The sequence below is a fragment of the Lutra lutra genome, chromosome 11 (genome assembly GCF_902655055.1).
Source record: "Lutra lutra chromosome 11, mLutLut1.2, whole genome shotgun sequence".
Classification (NCBI taxonomy): Eukaryota; Metazoa; Chordata; class Mammalia; order Carnivora; family Mustelidae; genus Lutra; species Lutra lutra.
Genome location: NC_062288.1, coordinates 55,773,040 through 55,793,143, shown reverse-complemented (window position 1 = coordinate 55,793,143; position 20,104 = coordinate 55,773,040). Strand labels below are relative to the sequence as shown.

The 20,104-nt window shown below is 37.1% G+C and overlaps 1 protein-coding gene across 4 annotated transcripts in view; it reads right to left on the bottom strand.

Moving 5' to 3' along the window:
• Positions 1–20,104, bottom strand: part of KLHL7 (kelch like family member 7) — a 65,805-nt gene that overhangs the window by 17,331 nt on the left and 28,370 nt on the right. For all 4 annotated transcript variants that reach the window (XM_047694764.1, XM_047694762.1, XM_047694761.1 and 1 more), the window contains 2 exons: positions 18,803–18,977; positions 7,513–7,655 (listed from right to left, as the gene is read on the bottom strand). In XM_047694764.1, coding sequence (XP_047550720.1) covers positions 7,513–7,655; positions 18,803–18,977 — 318 coding nt within the window. The remainder of the gene's footprint in view (positions 1–7,512; positions 7,656–18,802; positions 18,978–20,104) is intronic.

Genomic DNA, 20,104 nt, shown 5'->3' with positions numbered 1-20,104 from the left:
AGGATGATCCCATATATGTAAAATGGAGAAGACTGGAATGGTGTTGATGATGTCTTTTGATACTGGGATTGTCCTGGCTTTCTCTTTTATATCATGCTATATTTTAATTTTCTACAGTGAGCATTTTTTTTTTTAAAGATTTTATTTATTAGAGAGAGAGAGAGACAGAGAGCCAGAGGGAGAGCCAGAGGAAGAGGTAGGAGACTCCCTGCTGAGCAGTGAGCCCTATGCAGGGTTGGATCCTAGATCCTGGGGTCATGACCTGAGTTGAAGGCAGATACTTAACAAACTGAGCCACCCAGGTGCCCATTTTTGTTTGTTTTAAACAGAAAAAGTAAATATAACAACCAGGCAAATAGTGCCAAAAACACGGTAAAAGGAAAACAACTTCTCAGAGCAAATGCTTATAACAGTGCTAAATGTTTTAACAAAAAAGTCAAAGTAAAACTAATTTAAGAAGGCGCGCCTGGGTGGGTCAGTTGGTTAAGCATCGGTCTTTGGCTTAGGGATCCAGTGCTGCATCGCTGCATCGTGCTCCCTGCTCAGTGGAAAGTCTACTTCTCCCTCTCCCTCTGCACTTGTGTTCTCTCTCTGTCAAATAAATAAATAAAATCTTAAAAAAAAAATGACAAAATGGTATTTAAAAAATTAATTTAAGGGTTTAGGAACTGAAAAACTTATCAGCTGCTATATTCTGAGACTGCATTTCAACAAGACAGATCAAAAACAGTCTTTGCCTTCCTTCCAAATGGCACACTTACTAGGGCACTCTGGTTTTCAGAAGTAAACACTTGATCATGCCAAATAATTTCACAGGTTGTACCCATTTTGAAATATACTCATTTTCAACAGGGTCACACAAATATTTCTGGAAACATATTAACCTCTTAAAGTCCAGAAAGGGGTTTGATAATCAGCCATTAGGAGAAACCACTCCTGTAATCTAAATTCTTCAAGAAATACAGTATTGTAGTTAGAAAAAAATGGCTTCCACAGTGGATGCTGGGTAGGGTGGGAGGGGCATGACTATGCTGTTGTAAACTGCTAGATAAAATTAGGAACAGCAAACCTGTAAGTGGTCAGTTCTCAGCTGTTAAGGACTGTTAACATGAGCAAGGAGTCTGAAGTAAGGCCAGAGACCAGCTTAAAGGGGATTACTGATTCAGAGAACTGCTTCTTTATAAAGTCACAAAATGTTCTTCCTTTCCACTCATAGATGAAAACCTTATCACCAAAAACCAAAGACTCAAACCTAAACTACTTAGAAATTTAAATATGAAATGAAACCCAAAAGTGAAACCCAAGAAGGATATTATGTTCAGTAATATCGCTTGTCCTTTGAGTAGAAAACAAATGAAATAGGAGGGAACTATCCCTGTGCTAGCACTCTGCCAGTTATCTCAACACAAGATTTGCCTTTAGATGAACGCTGATATGTTCTCATAAATCTTGGCACAGGAAGGCATATTACCCTTTATTTTATTTTAAAGATGTTATTTATTTATTTATTTGACACACACGGAGAGAAATCACAAGTAGGCAGAGAGGCAGGCAGAGGCCCTACCCACTGAACCACCCAGGCGCCCGCATATTACCCTTTAAATGATTATTTCAAATTTCAAAATGTAGTAACATACGCATTTAATAAACAGTCCACACCAAGGGACAAACACCTGCTCTGTCTCAGATGTGTGGAGTACAGGAGCTAATGCCAAAGGGCCCCAGTTAGGGGGGACAAACAAAATGAAGAAATGAAGATGGTAAGCCTTTTTACATTTAAATATGGAAAGTGAGGAATCCTAAAGATGGCAGGGAGAAACTGAGTGCATGAAGATCAAAGAAAAGGTGGAGTCTAATGAACAATAGAAATTCACACAAATCCTGAGATTTCAGTTTGTTAACAGACCAGAAAACTGAAGTTTAGAAAGACTAGCCAATTTGCCTAAGCTTATATACCTAAACTTGAAACGTTCTTTCTGTAGAAGAGCTGCTTTCCTTTACCAAAACAAAACAAAACAAAAAAAAACTTCACAAAAGAAAAAAAAGACCAATGGCCTAGTCCTTCAGTTCTTCCACCTGTCTAATCTCTTTTTTTCTAAAGCACAAAATCTTTTAAATCACAAAATTTTTTAAAGCACAAAAATGGAATCTACAGTTGTTAGATTCCACTCAGTTAAGTAATGCTTTGGAAGCCATACTTATCAAGCCAAAAAGATGCCTTCATACTTAGGATTCAATATATTCTAGTCTTTTTCCTCCTATCCAAACTCTACCAATAAGTTGCCCTCAAGAAAATCTTCATGAAACTTTCATGGACAAATCCAATTCAGGGGGAGTTCTTCAAATCAACAAGGCTGTTAATGCCTGTTCCATTTTTGGACTTTCTCTTTTCTTTTCTTTAAGTAGGCTCCTCCCTGGGTGTGGAGCCCAACACAGAGCTTGAACTTACAACCCTACAATCAAGTCGTGGGCTGAGATCAAGAGCTGAGTGCTTAACCCAATGAGCCACTCAGGCACCCCCCATACTGGGGCTTTTAAATGGCTATGTTCAGTGGCCACCTCATTGACCTCAGCCTCTAATTGCTTCATGTTTCTGTACCTATGTGCTCTGTACAATGTGCTCTGTTGTTTCTAACAGCTGAAGATAATTATCTCTTATAACTGATCATAAATATTCAGAGAAAATAATCACAACAAACCTATTCAGACATGTTTTAATACTCCTAGGATGACATATCTTACTTTGCTTCTGGGTCATCATATGAAAAATTACCTGGGTAGCCAACAGAAATTTTCAAGTGACATGGTATAGTAAATAGTGAAAATTTATCTCCTTCTCTGTTGGTTACCCTCAGCCTGACCTTTACCCCTGTAGTCCTGTGTTCATATGCCCACTACTCTCCAGCTAATTCCAGGATGGCTGGAGTCCTTTAAAATACCACCACACACAGATACCATTTTTAGTTTCTTCATTCCTACCCACTTACAGCCCCCACTCAAACACCTACAGCTCCATTTCTGCTCTCTCCCAGCTCTTTTAGGGGACTGATATGTTAATTTATAATAATTATGGCTTGAAGAGAATGAGTCTGACGTCATCACTCCTGTGGTTAGTCATATTTCCTCGGGGTTTCTTGCAGATGCAGTGAAAAAGGAAACAGATCCCTGAAGGGGGAACTTCGTGGGATGCAATGGGCTTTCAGGTTGATTTCAGAACAAAACTACAGAACAGTGTGTGGGGTAGATGCTTGGAAAGGGAAGAACAGAGGCTCTCAATATCTTGGAAGACATTCTAGGAAGGCAGAGCACTCTGTTGAGAATTTATTTCAGAATACATTCCAGTCTCTTCCACATGAACGTGAGGACCACCTGTCTAACCAAACTGCCTGCAAACAATCAAGCTTGAGGAACACTTAACGTCACAAGCTGCAGAGGACATGTTACCACCGGGGGCCTATTATAATGACAACTAAGGAAGCATAAGGAATACCCATGGTGACCCACACTTGCATTCCAACAACAGCCCCTGGGCATGCAGTTTTATGACCAATCCACTTGGAATAACTACTGCCCATGTTGGGTATTTTGTTCCTGTAGGTGCTCCTGATCATTTTAGGAGTGCGCACCTTTTACCTCCATATACCGCTTCTACAGCACTCTTTTGCTGGTGGCAAGCACTACTGATACACTCTTATAAAAGCCTTGTTAACTTTTTAAGGTGTACACTTCTTTATGTACATATCTTCCATAGTCATATGCAATGTGTAACTGCCCATTTCCACCCTGATCACAGAGTGGGACCATCTCCTCTGGAGAGGGCTGTTTTAAGAGGTCAGGTGGCTATGATACTCTGAGAAAAAGCACTGTAGTACCTATATTAAACAATATTTCCAACAGGAAAATGTGTGCTAAGTTGAAGGTAACTTCATTTCTTTTGATTTAGGGCCCACCCATATTTAAATCCAGTCCTATAAAACCAACTGACAAAATTGCTTGTGAAATGTTATACCAAATTACACTGATTTATTCACCCTTTTGAACGTGAGTATCCATATTTGGCCAGACACTAAGCTCAGTGATAGGTCAACTTAAGAGTTCTGAATAAGAAAATATACTCAGGGTAAACCTTCTGAACCTGAGGTGATACGGCACCATATGGCTTTCTGCCTTTGTAATTTATAGGCTCTGGCCCTTACCCTACTGGTCTTAGTCTTCATTTGTTTTTGGCAGGGAGTGTGCAAAATCCCTTTTTCTCTACCATATTAAAGTGGTGAACCAAGACCTTTGCAAAGTTCTAAGCCCTTAAGAACTCACTGTTTTATCGGCAGGAAGAGTCCAAATAAAAACTGGTCTGTTAAGTCAATTTTTATTTAGGCATCAATATCGTAAGACATTCTCATTCTACAACTTGAGAATACCAGTACTAAGAGAATAGAGCACTGGTTAACATATAAACATTTTTTAGTAATCACTAAGCACTTAAAAACTTTAAAAACAGGTAGAGGTGGGGAAATGGAGGCTCAATAAGCTTTATAAAAGGACCATAACAAGAAGTATTTAATTTCAATTTTATACAGCAACCCAAGACATTTTTCTATTAATACTCAGGAAAGAAAATTAAGATTTTATCATTTTTCAGTCAGCTGTTAATACAAATATTTGCCTCCTCTCACCAGTGATATCCAAGGAAAAATCTAAAAATAACAGTTTATAGGGATACTGTCTTAATTCTGAATAATTCAATTAAGTAATATACTGCTTCAATTGCCCCTTCAAAAGAGATCAATCCTGAAAATGAGAAATTTTGGGCTAGTACAGGACACACAAATGGGTCTCACTTGATGAAAGCCAAATCTGAATTTCTGAATTCTAATTTCTGAGAAGATTAAGTTCAAGAATTTTAAAGTAATTCCTGTATAGTACTTTTCATTAAGCAATCTACTTGAGTCAATGATGAAATAATGTTCATTTAAGCAGATTCAAGATAGATAATAACAACTTATAATGAAATCAGCCTTCCCAATTATTTTATTAGAGTAGTGACTAATTAAGTTATATTAAAATATTATATACAAAAATAATAATGGGTAAAAGTTCCTCAGGATAAAGTTTTATAGCAAAAACAAGGGAGGGCCTGGTACTTCTAATAGACACATTTAATAAACACTGAAGTGGGATTCTAATGGTGTCAGCTTCAGGGCATAAGAGATAAATGACGGAATGAGGATATTTTTATTGGTAGTTATTTCCTCAATTATTTGAATTTTTCATGGAAAGTCTAAAATTTTTTGGTTGAGTATACAAAAGAGCAATAAGTATGTATGCGTCATTGATAAGAGAAAATAGGAATTCTGAAGTCACAGTCTCATTTCCAGGGTTGTGGAGAACATATGCTTCTTTTCAACTGTCCAATTAAAAAAAAAGTCAAGGAAAGTGTTAGAACTACAGATCAAAAATAAAGTGCTAAGAGTCATTCCACATTTCCCATATACTAGAAACAATGTATACTGTCTCCTAAATGAAATCAGGATTCTCCTGTCCCTCTGTCCATCACAAGAGCTACCTCTTTAATGTAAATTTTTTCCTACCGAAATGTAGTTTAATTGCCTTTTTAAAAAACTGAAGTATAGCTAACATATGTTATATAAGTTTTAGGTGCACAACATAGTGATTCAAGTCTGTATGTTATGCTGTGCTCATAAGTGTAGCTAGGTTTTTTGCTTTTAACTGTAAAAACCAATACCATAGTTAGACTTTGGAAAACAAGAGAGGATTATTATCAACACCTGAAAGCTGTAGTTCATAGAATTATAAAGTCCTAGGATCTCAATTTTTGCTTGGAAAAAAACACCACATTTATAAAATTACTTGCTCTTGATTCAAAAGGATCCTGAAAAATCAAAAAACACTGAAATTAAATACGCACTGGTATGTTAAGAGTCTTAACCTTACCTGGTGTGAAACAGTAGGTGTATCAATCTCTTAAGCACAATATCATTGTGCTTACTGGATTGTACTGCATAGGCCACGAAGCCTTGTGGTACCTGACAGACACCAGTCTTTACTGAGAAAGGAAGCTAGATGTCTTTGTAAGAAAGTCAGCTTATATTCTGGAGATGGAGGAATGGGCCAGACACAGATAGATGGGCTAAGAGCCGCCCAATATGGACAGTCCAAATATAATGGTGTTTAGCCAATCCAATTCCGATCCTCTGTTCTTGGAGAGGTCTTTTTGCTATCTGCCAGCATATCCACTCTATGAATCGTGATGTTAAGATTACAGTAAACAGAAGAAGCCTTCTTTGGTAAGACCTCCTTCTCTACCAAAACAGAGGAGGAACTGCTGCTTTGAACTGCCAAGACCAGTGCCTCTAATTGTTGTGGCAATGCCAGGTGTGGTCTTCTTCCTGGACCAGATTGAAACAACTACTAAAAGTTGGCATACAGCTAACACTTTGGCTAAAGTATATTTCTTTTAGTGTCTACTCAGACAATTAGATGGGACTTTTTTTGACTGGCAGGAAAAACAAAATAATTTCCAGGTCTGACCTCAATGATCTCTTGACTCTCTATGTGCTATAATCTAAGCTGCAGGAGCCTTGGTCCCTTCTCACTTTACCAAGGGTAGTCACATGTGGTCTCATATATTGATGCCCATAATACTGAACAGGTTGGGAGAACAGGACATGGTAAGACAAATGCTTGACAGAAGTTTATCCTATAATACAGTGATGGTCACTATAAAGTTCTTAGATGTCCACAGGTCTAGAGCAGGGATTGGCAAACTATGGCCATTATGACTGTGATATTTGCTCAGCCCCAGCAAAACATACAGAACTAGCAAAATGCAGCATTCTCTCTTCCATAGCCAAAACACACAGGTCTAAGAAACAAGGGGTAGAAATGTGAGTGGACTCTCTCAAGGTTTTAACTAATAATCTATTAAGAAAAATTGTGTTTCTAGACCTATGACTTAGGCTTTGCTGGCCCAAATGGCATAACATATGCTGGAAAACACATCAAAATTGGTGATCATTTCTGGATGGTTGAGTTAAAGGTAACTTAATCTTTTTTCTTTGTTATTTCTTTGTTAAATGTTATTTCTTTGTTCTATTTTCTACGTTTTCCAAATTTTCTAGAATTACTATGTATTATTTTACATTAAAACATAATTACTAAAGAAAGAATACCACATATATCCCCAGAACATTTTCACTGAAAATGACACATAAGGAAAGCAAGGAGTTGCTAACAAAATAAGACAGGAGAACTAGTTTTTCCATTTTCTCTGATAGTGGTTACTATGCAGTGCTTCAGAGGAATTACAAAAATATTTAAAATCTGACTAAGCCTCAAATTCCTTATTTGTTAAACAAAGAGAACTGTGTATCTCAAAAGATGTGAAAGAACAAATAAACTGCAACTTCTCTAGAAGGCATGAGCTATTATTACCCATGGCAGTTTAGTGTTTATGTGCTAAGGGCTTTCAAAAGCAAAACAAAAGTTAGTTACCTTTGGGTTAAAATATCTACAAGACTGTGGCTGGGAGCCTCCAAAGAGGGCTATGCGATAGTCATGTTTCTTTCTTCTGGGCCTTGTGCCTTCTACCAATTCCTCTCGATCCTCTGGAGACAGCAGATGATATCTCATTCCACCTGCAGAAAAACACATGGCAATTTTTCAAGAAACTTCAGGCACTTTAATTATTTGAAAAGGAAATAACCAAACATCATAGTGCTTTTATTTCTGTAACTGTTTTTCTACTATCCCTCTATAGCATTTAAGCAAAGAGTGAGGGGCAAAGAGGCAAGAAAATGTGTAAGGATCTGAGTTCTAACAATTTATTATTCTCAGCAATCACTTCCATGCTAAGAACGCCCCACCCACTTACTATATACCAGTGAATTATCTGGCTCTTCAAGCAACAGCTGCCAAAAATCTCTGAAACCACCAGACTCAAAAATTAAAAATTCTGTTGGTACGGTCCAGGCACTAGTACTGCCACCTAAAATGTGGTTCAAAGGCCAGCAGCTTCAGCATCTGGGAGTCTGTTAGAACTACTGAACCTCAAAATCTACTAGGCTTAGTGAATCAGGATCTACATACTAAACAAAACCCTAGGTAATTTAGATGCACATGAAACTTCGAGAAGTAGGTGCTTTAGATGATTTTTTAGAAAGACTTATTTATTTGAGAGAGAGCGAGTGAGCAGGAGCGGGTGGAGGAGCTAAGTGCCCGACTCTTGTTTCTGGCTCAGGTCCTGAATAAAGCCCAGTGTTGGACTCCGTGCTCAGCATGGAGTCTGCTGGAGATTCTTTCTTCCTCTCCCTCTGACCCTCTTCCTCTAAAATAAATTTTTAAAATCTTAAAAAAAAAAGGCCCCAAATATGGAAGCTAAGGCATAAAACACAGAAGCCATGAAAAAACATTTCAGACTTAACTACATAAAATTTCAAGTTAAATTGCTGCATGGCACAAAGAAGAAACAAAACCAAAAGACAATGACAAACTAGGAAAATATTTATTAATCATATAACAGACCAATTGGAAAGAAACCCTATTAATAAGATTAAAACCAGTTACTAATAGAAAATTCCACTAAGTAACTAAACACAGCTCACAGAAAAAGAACTACAAACTACTCTTAAACACAGAAAAGATGCTCAAGTGCTCTAGTTAGAGAAATACAAAGTAAATCATACTTCTTCACTTATCAGATTGTCCATGATCAAACTGTCTGGAAACAGGGTATATTATAGGTGTGGTGTGGGGGAACACACACTGCTTCCTACACACTGCTGGTGGGGTTGTGGACAGGTACAAACTATATGGAAGGCAATATATATGATCTCCCCAAAATTACAAATGCACACACTGTTTAGTCAGTAATTCTTCTATGAGTTTATCAACCTAAAAGTTCAGTCAGGGAAGTGGATAAAAATTACTGTATATTCATACAATGGAATATTATAAGTGGCTGTTAAAACCAAAAAAGGGTAATATGTACCAAGGGAATGATCTCCAAAAACTAATGTGGAATGAAAAAGAGCAATAGCAGAATACACAGTATGATACCATTTGTGTTTTAAAAATTTATATTTTATGCATATAGTTAAATACGTAATTTATACAAGTATATGTAGGTAAATGTGTATGCAGACTACCAATGGAAGGATATATAAGATTGTAATCTCCAGCATGAGGGGATAAGGGGGTAGGGAGCAGGGTTAATGGAGAGATCTACTTTTCACTATATACCCTTTCATATTGTTTTGAACTATATATGTAGTATTATTGATAAAAAAAAATAATGTCAACAATTCTTAACACATGCAAAACACTTTGTTCATGAGTCTGTGTTGGGCCTTTAAAAAAGAGAGGCTGGAGAAGTCTGTGAGTGAATGAAAATCAGTATCAATATTTAGAATTTCCTTCATTTTACAATTTGAGTAAAAGCACTTTGTATTAGAACAACAGGCAACCTTTGCAGCTAAGGCTCTGGTGCATGCTCTAGGTCAGGGGTCAGACTGTTTTGGGAAAGGACCAGATAGTAAATATTTTAGGCTTTGCAGGTCACATAGGGTTTCTGTCACATACTCTCCATTTGTTTTTATAATACTTTATAAATGCAGAGATCACTATAAACTCAGAGCTAGCTACAGTCTGTGGCATGTAGTTTGTTAACCCCCTCTTCAGCCACCCAACTCTAGGTCTAAGACAGAGGCTCTTAAATTGTGGCTCCCTGACCATCACCAGGAGCAACGGCCCCTGAAAACTTGTTAAAAATACAGATTACTGTATACTACCCCAAGACTTTGGAACCAGAAATGCTCGGGTTTGAGAGCTACTGCTCTTAGGAGGGCTCCACACAGGCCACAAGTGTATTTTATGCTTTTGCCACTTATGAAAAATTTCTAAATTATTACTCATTTAAAATATTTTTAGTGAATACAAAGCATTCTATTGTATGAATATATCATATGTTTTTCCAATTAAGGGACAATCTTGGGTCAACATACCTAAAATCATGACAATATTATTAACTAGGTGTTTAATGAAAATTTTACTTAACTTCCAAATTAAGAGGCAAGTGATACAATTTAATAAATAAGACATTCAAACTTAAGGCCACTCTTGAGAAAGATGTCTTAGGCAGGAGGGAAAATGCTCATTTCTCTTTCACTTATTTCCTTAAAACTTTGTGACTGAGACCAGCTATACCTTAAATGAAATGTCCAGATGAGGTACCAAGAACAACTTTTGGTTCAAAGTTGGTTCTAACTACCTTCTATGAGAGGCTTTCTTGCTCACCACATTAACTGAAATCTAACTGCTGATTGCATTTGTAGATACTGTCCACGTTGGTTTTTTGGTTTAAGATGAATGGGAATTCAAGAGCCCAGGAGAGTTGAAGGAGTGTACTTAACTCAGCATACTGCAGTCAGTACACTCGTATTTCATGCCTTTTTAAAGAATAAGCTAAACTTCTACTTACAGCAGTAGGACAGTTCAGACTTTCACAAATACTTCCTGGTACAAAATAACTGTAACGTTGGAAAGAATAAACATTTAAACTTTATTTTAGGGGTGCCTGGGTGGCACAGTTGCTTAAGTATCCGACTCTTGGTTTCAGCTCAGGTTGTGGTCTCAGAATTGTGAGAACAAGCCCCACATCAGGCTCTGTGCTCAGTGTGGAGTCTGCTGGGGATTCTCTCTCCCTCTCTTTGCCCCTCTTGCTTGTACTCTCTCTCTCTCTCTCTCTCTCTCTAAAATAAATAAATAAGGGTGCCTGGGTGGCTCAGTCGGTTAAGCATCTGCCTTCGGCTCAGGTCATGATCCCAGGGTCCTGGGATTGAGCCCTGCATTGGGCTCCCTGCTCAGTGGGGAGCCTACTTCTCCCTCTCCCACTGCCATTCCCCCTGCTCACACCCCTCTCTCTCTCAAATAAACAAAATCTTAAAAAGAATAAAAGAAAATAAATCTTGAAAAGAAAGAAAGAAAAAAAACCCCACATTCTTTTTGTTTCTTGAGAGCAAGTAAGCATGAGTAGGGGGAGGAATGGGAGGAGAGAAAGGGAGGGAGGGAGAGAAAGAGAATCCTTGAGCAGATTTCCCACTGAGCAAAGAAGCTGGATATGGGGCTCAATCCCAGGACCCCAGGATCATGATCTGAGCCAAAGGCAGATGCTTAACCAACTGAGCCACCCAGGCACCACTAATCCCCACATTCTTTTAAATGTACAGTTAAGGGGTACCTGGCTGGCTCAGTCAGTAGGGTATGCAAATCTCTTGATTTCTGGGTTTTGAGTTCAATCCCCACACTGGGGAGGGGGGTAGAGATAACTTAAAACAAGATGGTTAAAATGGCAAAGAAAATGTACAGCTAAGATCAGAGGGAGAAAAATGAAAAAACTAAAGTCTAGAATGGTAAGCATTAAGAGACCTCTAGAATGGTAAGTACTAATGGTACCACTATGAGGGTTTTTGATAACATCAGAAACTCAGAAATTACCTTACTGGGTGTATGAGGGAGAGAAGATAAGGTCTTGGATTTATACAAGTAAGCTGTTGGAATTGAGATAATTGCCTAAAGCAAGATCACTTGGATTGTTATACCTTTAATGAAAAGATAAGCTAAAAAAAAAAAAAAAAAGCCAAAAAAACCAAACTGCCCTATGGCAAAAGAGGTAAACTATAATTTGCCTACTTAAATTTCAGCTCCAGGTGAGGTAGTTTCCTTTCTAAGAATTTATAATGATGGCCTGCCCTTGTGCAGGTTTGAGGTTTGAATTTACCTACTTGCATGTCTAGGAAACCATAAGTTAAGAAAGATTCAACATAATCTTGTTTTTTCTTGTGCCCCAGGACACATGGCAAAAGCAAATACCAATTTCTTTTTGAGGAGAGCAGGAAGACCCACAATAATCTAACCTAGGCCTCCCAATATTCTCAGAAATTAAGATAAAAAAATATAAGCTCACAATCCAAAATTACAAAACACATAAGGAATTAAGTAGACAGGAATAAGTCAAAAGAACAAACAGCAGCACCTGGTCTTCAGAGATGAGCATCATTAACACAAAACCCAAAATAACTATATTTAAAATGTTTATAGAAATGAAAGAACAGAAAACATGAACTAAAAGCATAAAAAATGACCAGGATGCTCTGAAAAAAATTAAGTAGCTAATATTCAAAACTCAAAGGATAAGTTAAACAACTGATCAGAACAGAAACAGATGAAAGCAGCATTAGTGAACTGGAATATACTTTTCAAGATTTATCCCAAATATAACACAATGAGACGAAGATGAATGAAAAGTTTAGAAATCACAAAGTAAAGACTTGCCAACATTTCTAATTAGAATTCCCGAAGCAGTGGCATTATTTGAAGAAAAATGGCTGAGAATTTTCTAAATGATGAAAAACACAGATCACTGGATTCAGAAAACAAAACAAATACCAAGCAGGATAAACCAAAGAAATGAATGCCCACACATATTTAGTGCTAAACACCAGAAGTAAAGAAAAGCTCTTGTAAAAAGCCATAGAAAAAACCCAGATCATTTACAAAGAATGACAACTAGACGAACAGCAGGGACCAACAGTAATGATGAAGGCAGGATGAATGATCTTCAAAGTATTCAATCTAGAATTATATGCCCAGTTAACCTTTCATTTAAGAAGAGCATGGGGTGGGGCGCCTGGGTGGCTCAGTGGGTTAAAGCCGCTGCCTTCGGCTCAGGTCATGATCCCAGGGTCCTGGGATCGAGCCCCGCATCGGGCTCTCTGCTCAGCGGGGAGCCTGCTTCCTCCTCTCTCTCTGCCTGCCTCTCTGCCTGCTTGTGATCTCTGTCAAATAAATAAATAAATAAATCTTAAAAAAAAAAAAAAGAAGAGCATGGGGTGGGGGGAGAGACAGTTCCAGATAACCAAAACAATATACAACAAATAGACTATAAATCTATGAAGTTTGTAAACGACGTTATTTAGAAATATGGAAAATAATCTCAGAAGGAAGGTCTAAGACACAAGAAGAAGTGGTGGGGAAAGAAACTGGCAAACATGGACAAATCTAAACACTCATGATTTTTTTTTTTTTTGTCAAGATATATAAACTTAGTTTAATACAGAAAATAAATGAATGCAATCATATGAAAAAAATTAGAAAAAAATGCACAATTATTGTAGTAAATGCAAAAAAAAAAAAAAAAAAAAAAAAAGACTTTCCATAAAATTCAACTCAGCCAAATGAACCTATAACAAAACTACCAGAAATAAGATTTATGAGGGTTCCTGGATGGCTCTGTTGGTTAAGTGTCTAACTGTTGATTCCAGCTCAGGTCGTGATCTCAGGGTCCTGAGATCCCCTCCGCATTAGGCTCGGTGATCAGCACAGTCAGCTTGTCCCTCTCCCTCCCTCTGCTTGCTCTCTCTCTTCCTCTCTCTTAAATAAATAAAATCTTTAAAAAAAAAATAGAAGATTTGTTAAACACTCATGATTTTTAAAAAAATTATAAAAAAATTACCATGTCTCATCTGGAAAGTTAGAAAAAGAGAACTAAATTACAGAACAAGTAAACATGTAAATACAGAGACTGAGTTAAAGTGTTCTAAGATCCTTGTTTTTTTCTGGAGGAGGGTAGAAATATAAAATTTTTAAAGATTTTATTTATTTGACAGAGAGAGAGAACGAGAAAGCACAAGGAGGGGGAGCTGCAGGCATACGGAGAGGGAGAAGCAAGCTTCCCATGGAGCAGGGAGTCAGTCCAATGTGGGGCTCAATCCCAGGACTCTGGGATCATGACCTGAGCCGAAAACAGATGCTTAACTGACGGAGTCACCCAGGTGCCCCACGGAGGAGGGTAGAAATATTAATGTCTAAGGTACATGTATTAAAATAGAAAAGATAACTATTAAAAAGACTGGCACAGAGTATAAAACTTCTCAAACAGTAGAAGGAAAAAACCTCAACCCAAAAGGAGACAAGAGAGAAGTACAGAAAAACTGAGATGAACAAAAAGTGCAAAATAAGGCATTAGAAATAACTCAAATAAGTAGTACTTACAATAAATTAAATGGAATATAATTTACCTGTTAAAAGATAATCAAAAAGGGTTTAAAAAAGAAAATTAAACTATATGCTGTTTTGAAAAAGATACACCTAAAATATAAAGACAAAAAATGTTTGAAAAGACACAAAAGGATAAAGATAAGCCAGGAAATCACTAACCAGATTAAAAGGTAGATTAGTTATATAAATATCTAATAATACAGAAAGGCAACAATCTTATAGGGAAAAAGTAGATGACTACATAATGATAAAAGGTTCCATTCACTAGGAAGATAACATTTCTAAACTCATACTAATAAGCCCTCAAAATATATAGAAGAAAAATTAACAGAATTACAGAAGAAACTGAGAAATCTACTATAGTGGGTAAATATAATACAACTGTGTCAGTAACTGATAAATTAACTAGACCAAAAAATTAGGTCATAAAAGATACAAATGACAACTTTACAAAAATTGACAACTTTCAATAAATACTAAAGATCTGATCATGATGTTCCTGGACCACAATGCAATTAAGTAAAAATCTATAACCAAAGGCTAATTTATTTTTTTTTTATAAAGATTTTTATTTATTTGTCAGAGAGAGAGGAGAGCGAGCGAGCACAGGCAGACAGAATGGCAGGCAGAGGCAGAGGGAGAAGCAGGCTCCCCGCCAAGCAAGGAGCCCGATGTGGGACTCGATCCCAGGATGCTGGGATCATGACCTGAGCCGAAGGCAGCGGCTTAACCAACTGAGCCACCCAGGCTTCCCCCAAAGGCTAATTTAAAAGCACCCTTCTACTTAACTTATTGGTCACAATAGAAAACATGAGAATTACAAAGTATTTTTTTTTTTTAAAGATTTTATTTATTTATTCGACAGAGAGATCACAAGTAGGCAGAGAGGCAGGCAGAGAAAGAGGAGGAAGCAGGCTCCCTGACGAGCAGAGAGCCCGATGCGGGGCTCGATCCCAGGACTCTGAGACCATGACCTGAGCCGAAGGCAGCGGCTTAACCCACTGAGCCACCCAGGCGCCCCTACAAAGTATTTTTAAAAGCAATTTCCAGAAGAATACATACAATGTAACATTTATATAAAAGAGTTTAGAAACATGCGAAACAATACTAGATGTTGCCTATATATATGGTAACTGTTTAAAGAATCGTATGGTAATCAAACACCATATTCAGGGCTGTTTCCTCTCAGGTGGAAGAATGGGAGCTGTGACTGGGAAGGAGTACACTGGATGCTTCATCTGTACTGATTTCTTAAGGTGCTAGGTAAGTTCATGAATATTTGTATTATTTTTTATACCTTTCTGTATAGCTTAAATATGCATACCAAATTTTAAAACAATAACACTAAAGAAATATTTGCCAAAATCCTCAAACTCAGGAAAAAAATAACTTTTATAGGTGTTTATTAAAGTTTAAGATTTAGGAAAAGTACTTTCTTAATTATAGACACCTACTATCCACTCCACTCATATCCACCTATGTACCACACATATACATAAGCCAACAACAGTCAAAACCCATGTCCACACCACTAGAACTAAAGGTATTCCCATTAAAGTAAGGAAAAGACAAGGCTGCCATTTATCACCATTATCAGTTAATTGAACACTGTCATGAAAAAGCCATTTAATGTAATAGGGCAATGTAACAAGATAATAGGGGGAAAAGCTAGAATTATCTTTATAGCAGATAAAAAATTAAAGCCCTAGAAAAAGAGAAATCAACTGAAAAAAGTTTTAAAAGGGATCAATAATAACTAATACAAAGAAAAATATATAATTCATAATAGCAACAACAAAAATATCTAAAAAATTTTTTAAGTGTAGAAATTATAAGAAGAAAATTATAAATTCTCCAGGATATAGAATTTAAATGAGGTACAACAATAATTAAAAGGTACCAGAATGAAATGGAAGAGAAACTGATTTTTGTGTATGTATAGATAAGTGGGAATTTCAAATCAGTGGGAACAGATGAATTATTCGATAATGATACTGGGCCATCTTGCCAGACTTACAAAGGAAAAAAACCCAACAACCTAGATTCTTATTTATTCAAATAAATTTCAGTTGGGTATAAGGTTTAAAATTTAAAAAAAAAAAGGAGAAAAGAAGAAATCTATTAAGTGCATGAGAATAATTTATAAAATTAAAAAAAATCATCTTGGAATAAGGAAGACATTTCCAACTAAACCTCTAAAGCCAGATTCAGATTTAACAATATAAAAGAACTTGAGATTGAATGTGCCATTTTAAGACCTTTTTTTTCTCCGCTTCTCTTAAAAGCCATCCCAGACAACAGGGAAGCAAGTAACAAACACAAACTCTACCTTTGATAATAGGTCTGTAACCCTAAAACTTAAGTTAATGAAGACAGGTAGCAGATAGAATGCTAAACCGAAATGGATGTGGAAGGAGATGCCAATGAGAAGCAAGCCAAATTATCCTGCAGAACCATGGAATGATTCCTAATTGGAGATAAAAAGTATCCCAGAAAGTGGGGTGGGGATGAAGATAAGAGAACTCTAAAATTCTGAATAAACAACATTTGAACTGCCAGGTCTCCTACACAGTCAGGTAATCTGCCATGCCTTCTCCACTGTAGGATGTGTGAGGACTGGTCTTTGGAGATACTCTAGTCTCAAGGAATCACACAGAGAAGGGTATGAACCTGAAGACAAGGACTAAGTTTATGTATCAAAATATTCCCTACCAAGCAATGTCTATACACAGCTGTCTATACCTAGCTACCTGAGAAAGTATCTACAGATACTGACATTTGAAGGCTCCTCAATTAAGAAACTGTGTTTACAATGATTACCCTGCAGTTGAGCCCAAGAGGTAAGGAGCCCATGCACATATACTGCCTTACCTACAAGTTTAATAATAAATTAGTCTTATAAATATGACTCACAGATGATACCATTTAAGAAAAGCTTCCAATAGCAACAAAAAGAGAAAAACAAAATTCAAAGGTAATACAGAAAACACAGACAAGAGAGCATGAAAGGTACTACAATGCTACTTCAGAATAAGATATTACAGCCATGAAATAAGAAACCAGAGAATAAATAAAAGCTCACAGAAATTAAAAAGAGCTGAAATAAAAGTGTTGATAGAAAAATTAAGGCTATCTCTCAGAAGATAGAACAAAGAAGCAAAGATGGGTAACAAGAGAGACAAGATTAGAGACTCAATTGCTGAAGAATCACAATACCAGTAACAGAGAACAAAGAAATCTGTTGAAAAGATAGAAAATGCCCAACATAACTTAAAAAAAAAAAAAAAAAAAAAGAGGCACATCAAGTTACATTATTGTGAACTTCCAGAAGAACATCAGGGATATGAGAAAAGATTTTATTTATTTAAAGACTGATTTATTTGAGAGGAGAGAGAGCGCACGTGTGCATGCACATGCACAAGATGGGGGGGGCAGAAGGAGATGCTTGGCTGCAGACTCCCTGCTGAGTGCAGAGCCTGAGGCCAAGCTTGATCTCAGGACTCAGGAGATCAGAACTTAAGCAAAAACCAAGACCTGACACTTAACCGACTAAGCTACCCAGGAGCACCCCCCCCCCAAAGATTTTTAAATGCTTACAAAGGAGGAATAAAAAAATTAGTGGGTCAGACTGACAGATTTTGACAGATTTCTCAAAAATAACACCAGAAGCTAGTTAATAATGGAGCGATGCCTTCAAAATTCTTTTTTTTTTTTTTAAAGATTTTATTTATTTATTTGACAGAGAGAGATCACAAGTAGGCAGAGAGGCAGGCACAGAGAGAGGAGGAAGCAGGCTCCCCGCTGAGCAGAGAGCCCCATGCAGGGCTGCTCCCCGGACCCTGGGATAATGACCTGAGCCGAAGGCAGAGGCTTTAACCCACTGAGCCATGTAGGCGCCCCTGCCTTTAAAATTCTAACTGAAAATGATTTTCAACATAATTCTATACCCAGTTTAAGAATCCTTCAACTCTTTATGGTAAAATAAAGACATGAGATTCATCAAGTCTCCAAATATTTACTATCAGATATACTATCTCAGGAAGCTTTCAGGGGATACATTCCATTCAATAGAGAGACTTATGAAAAGGGAACACCTGGGGCAGGAAGACAGTGGGTCTAACTTACGAGAGAAGTGAAAGGACATCCAGGATGGCAGAGAAGGGAAGTCTAAGGTAAGTGTGACTTAAGGTTAGAGTGCAAACAGTTCATACTGGAATATGTAGAAAGAAGGCTCTATGAAGGATGTTTCCAAGAAATAAAAGAAAAGCAACAGATTGTCTAATTGTACAATTTTATTAGGGAACATTTACAGAGGAACATTTATTTAGCCTCCAAGTCAAGAAAAACTAAGTAAATGAAAAAGTATGGCACCTATTAGTTCTAGGCCAAAAAAAAAAAAAAAAAAAAAGGAAAAAGTGATCACAGTACACTATTTGGTTGACTAATATAAAAAATGAAACACCAGTAATGAAGAGCATGAAAGCTATCATACACAAAAGAAAACAAGGTATAAATAATTTTTACCTTCTATCACAGTGTCCCTATAAAATAAGGGCTTATGTAAGTCTCCTTCAAGTAAAGAGCTGACAACCCCTGTGGATTAAGTATCTAAAAGAGCTAAGTCTTGAATGTTTTTCCCTGGTGCTGAGTCTGATCCATTCTAAAGTTTTTAAGCTCAAGAGAAACTAGCTATAGGATCAGGTTACGAATGGACAGTAAGGCAACTTACTTATCACCATCTTAAGGCATTCAGGATTGTCTTGAATAAGTGGTTCAGCTTGTACCGTTTTACTTAAGAAATTCTTTGATATAAGAGGAAACCTGACTTTAGCAAGGATATCAACCATAAATGGCTGGCGATTAGGTTCATCATATTTCAACCATCTGACCGCAGCATCATAAACCTAAGGAGGGAAAATAGCATAGTAAATAAAGTTCTTAGAAGGCAGCAACATTTCCAATTACCTATTTATTCTCATACTGAAGGTTGGGGGAGGATCTCATGAAGATACAACCACTTACCCAATATTTTATTCAGATATTTTCTTTCATTCCCAAATACTTGCCTGTATGTCACAATAGTTTACCCACTGCTCTAATGAGTCTTGTAGATAGATATTTTTTAGAATTACTACTATATAATGCAATCACAGGAGGATACTGAATTTATGATTTTTTTAAAACAAAATGTAACTTCTTGGGGGCACCTGGGTGGCTCAGTGGGTTAAAGCCTCTGCCTTCAGCTCAGGTCATGATCTCAAGGTCCTGGGATGGAGCCTTGCATTGGGCTCTCTGCTCAGCAGGGAGCCTGCTTCCTCCCCTCTCTCTTTCTCTCTCTGCCTGCCTTTCTGCCTACTTGTGATCTCTGTCTGTCAAATAAATAAAAAAAATCTTAAAAAAAAAAAGTAACTTCTTCTCAGAAGGAGCTGTGATGTACATTTCAATGGAAAGAAACCTACTGGTCAATGATAGTTTCAATACATGTTCACTCGGTACCAGGAACACAGACTAATTTTCTCAGGGGTAGGTTTCCACCCCAAGACATATGAAGGTCATCTATGACGTTATTTCAATACAATATTCCTAATTATGAATTGATACCTGTTTTCCAGAAACTTTACAATATAAAAATTCTATATTTTAAAGGATATTTATATAAAAATTGTTTTCAAAATATTACTATAGCACTCATTTATTTTTACCAAACAAGTCCAAGTTTATCAACACAATTTGATTTATAAATTACTAGTTTTGTTTTGTTTTTAAAGTAGGTTCCATGCCCAGGGGTCCCCAGGGTGGCACTGTCAGTTAAGCATCTGACTCCTGGTTATGAGCTCAAGCCCTGAGTTGGCTCTGCGTTTGGTGCAATCTACTTGAGATTCTCTCCCTCTGCTATTTCTGCTCTTGTGCTCTCTCAAATAAATAAATATAAATAAATAAGTAAATAAATTAGGCTCTGTGCCCAATATGGGGCTTGAGCTCATAGCCCTGAGATCAAGAGTCCCACGCTCTACCAACTGAGCCAGCCAGG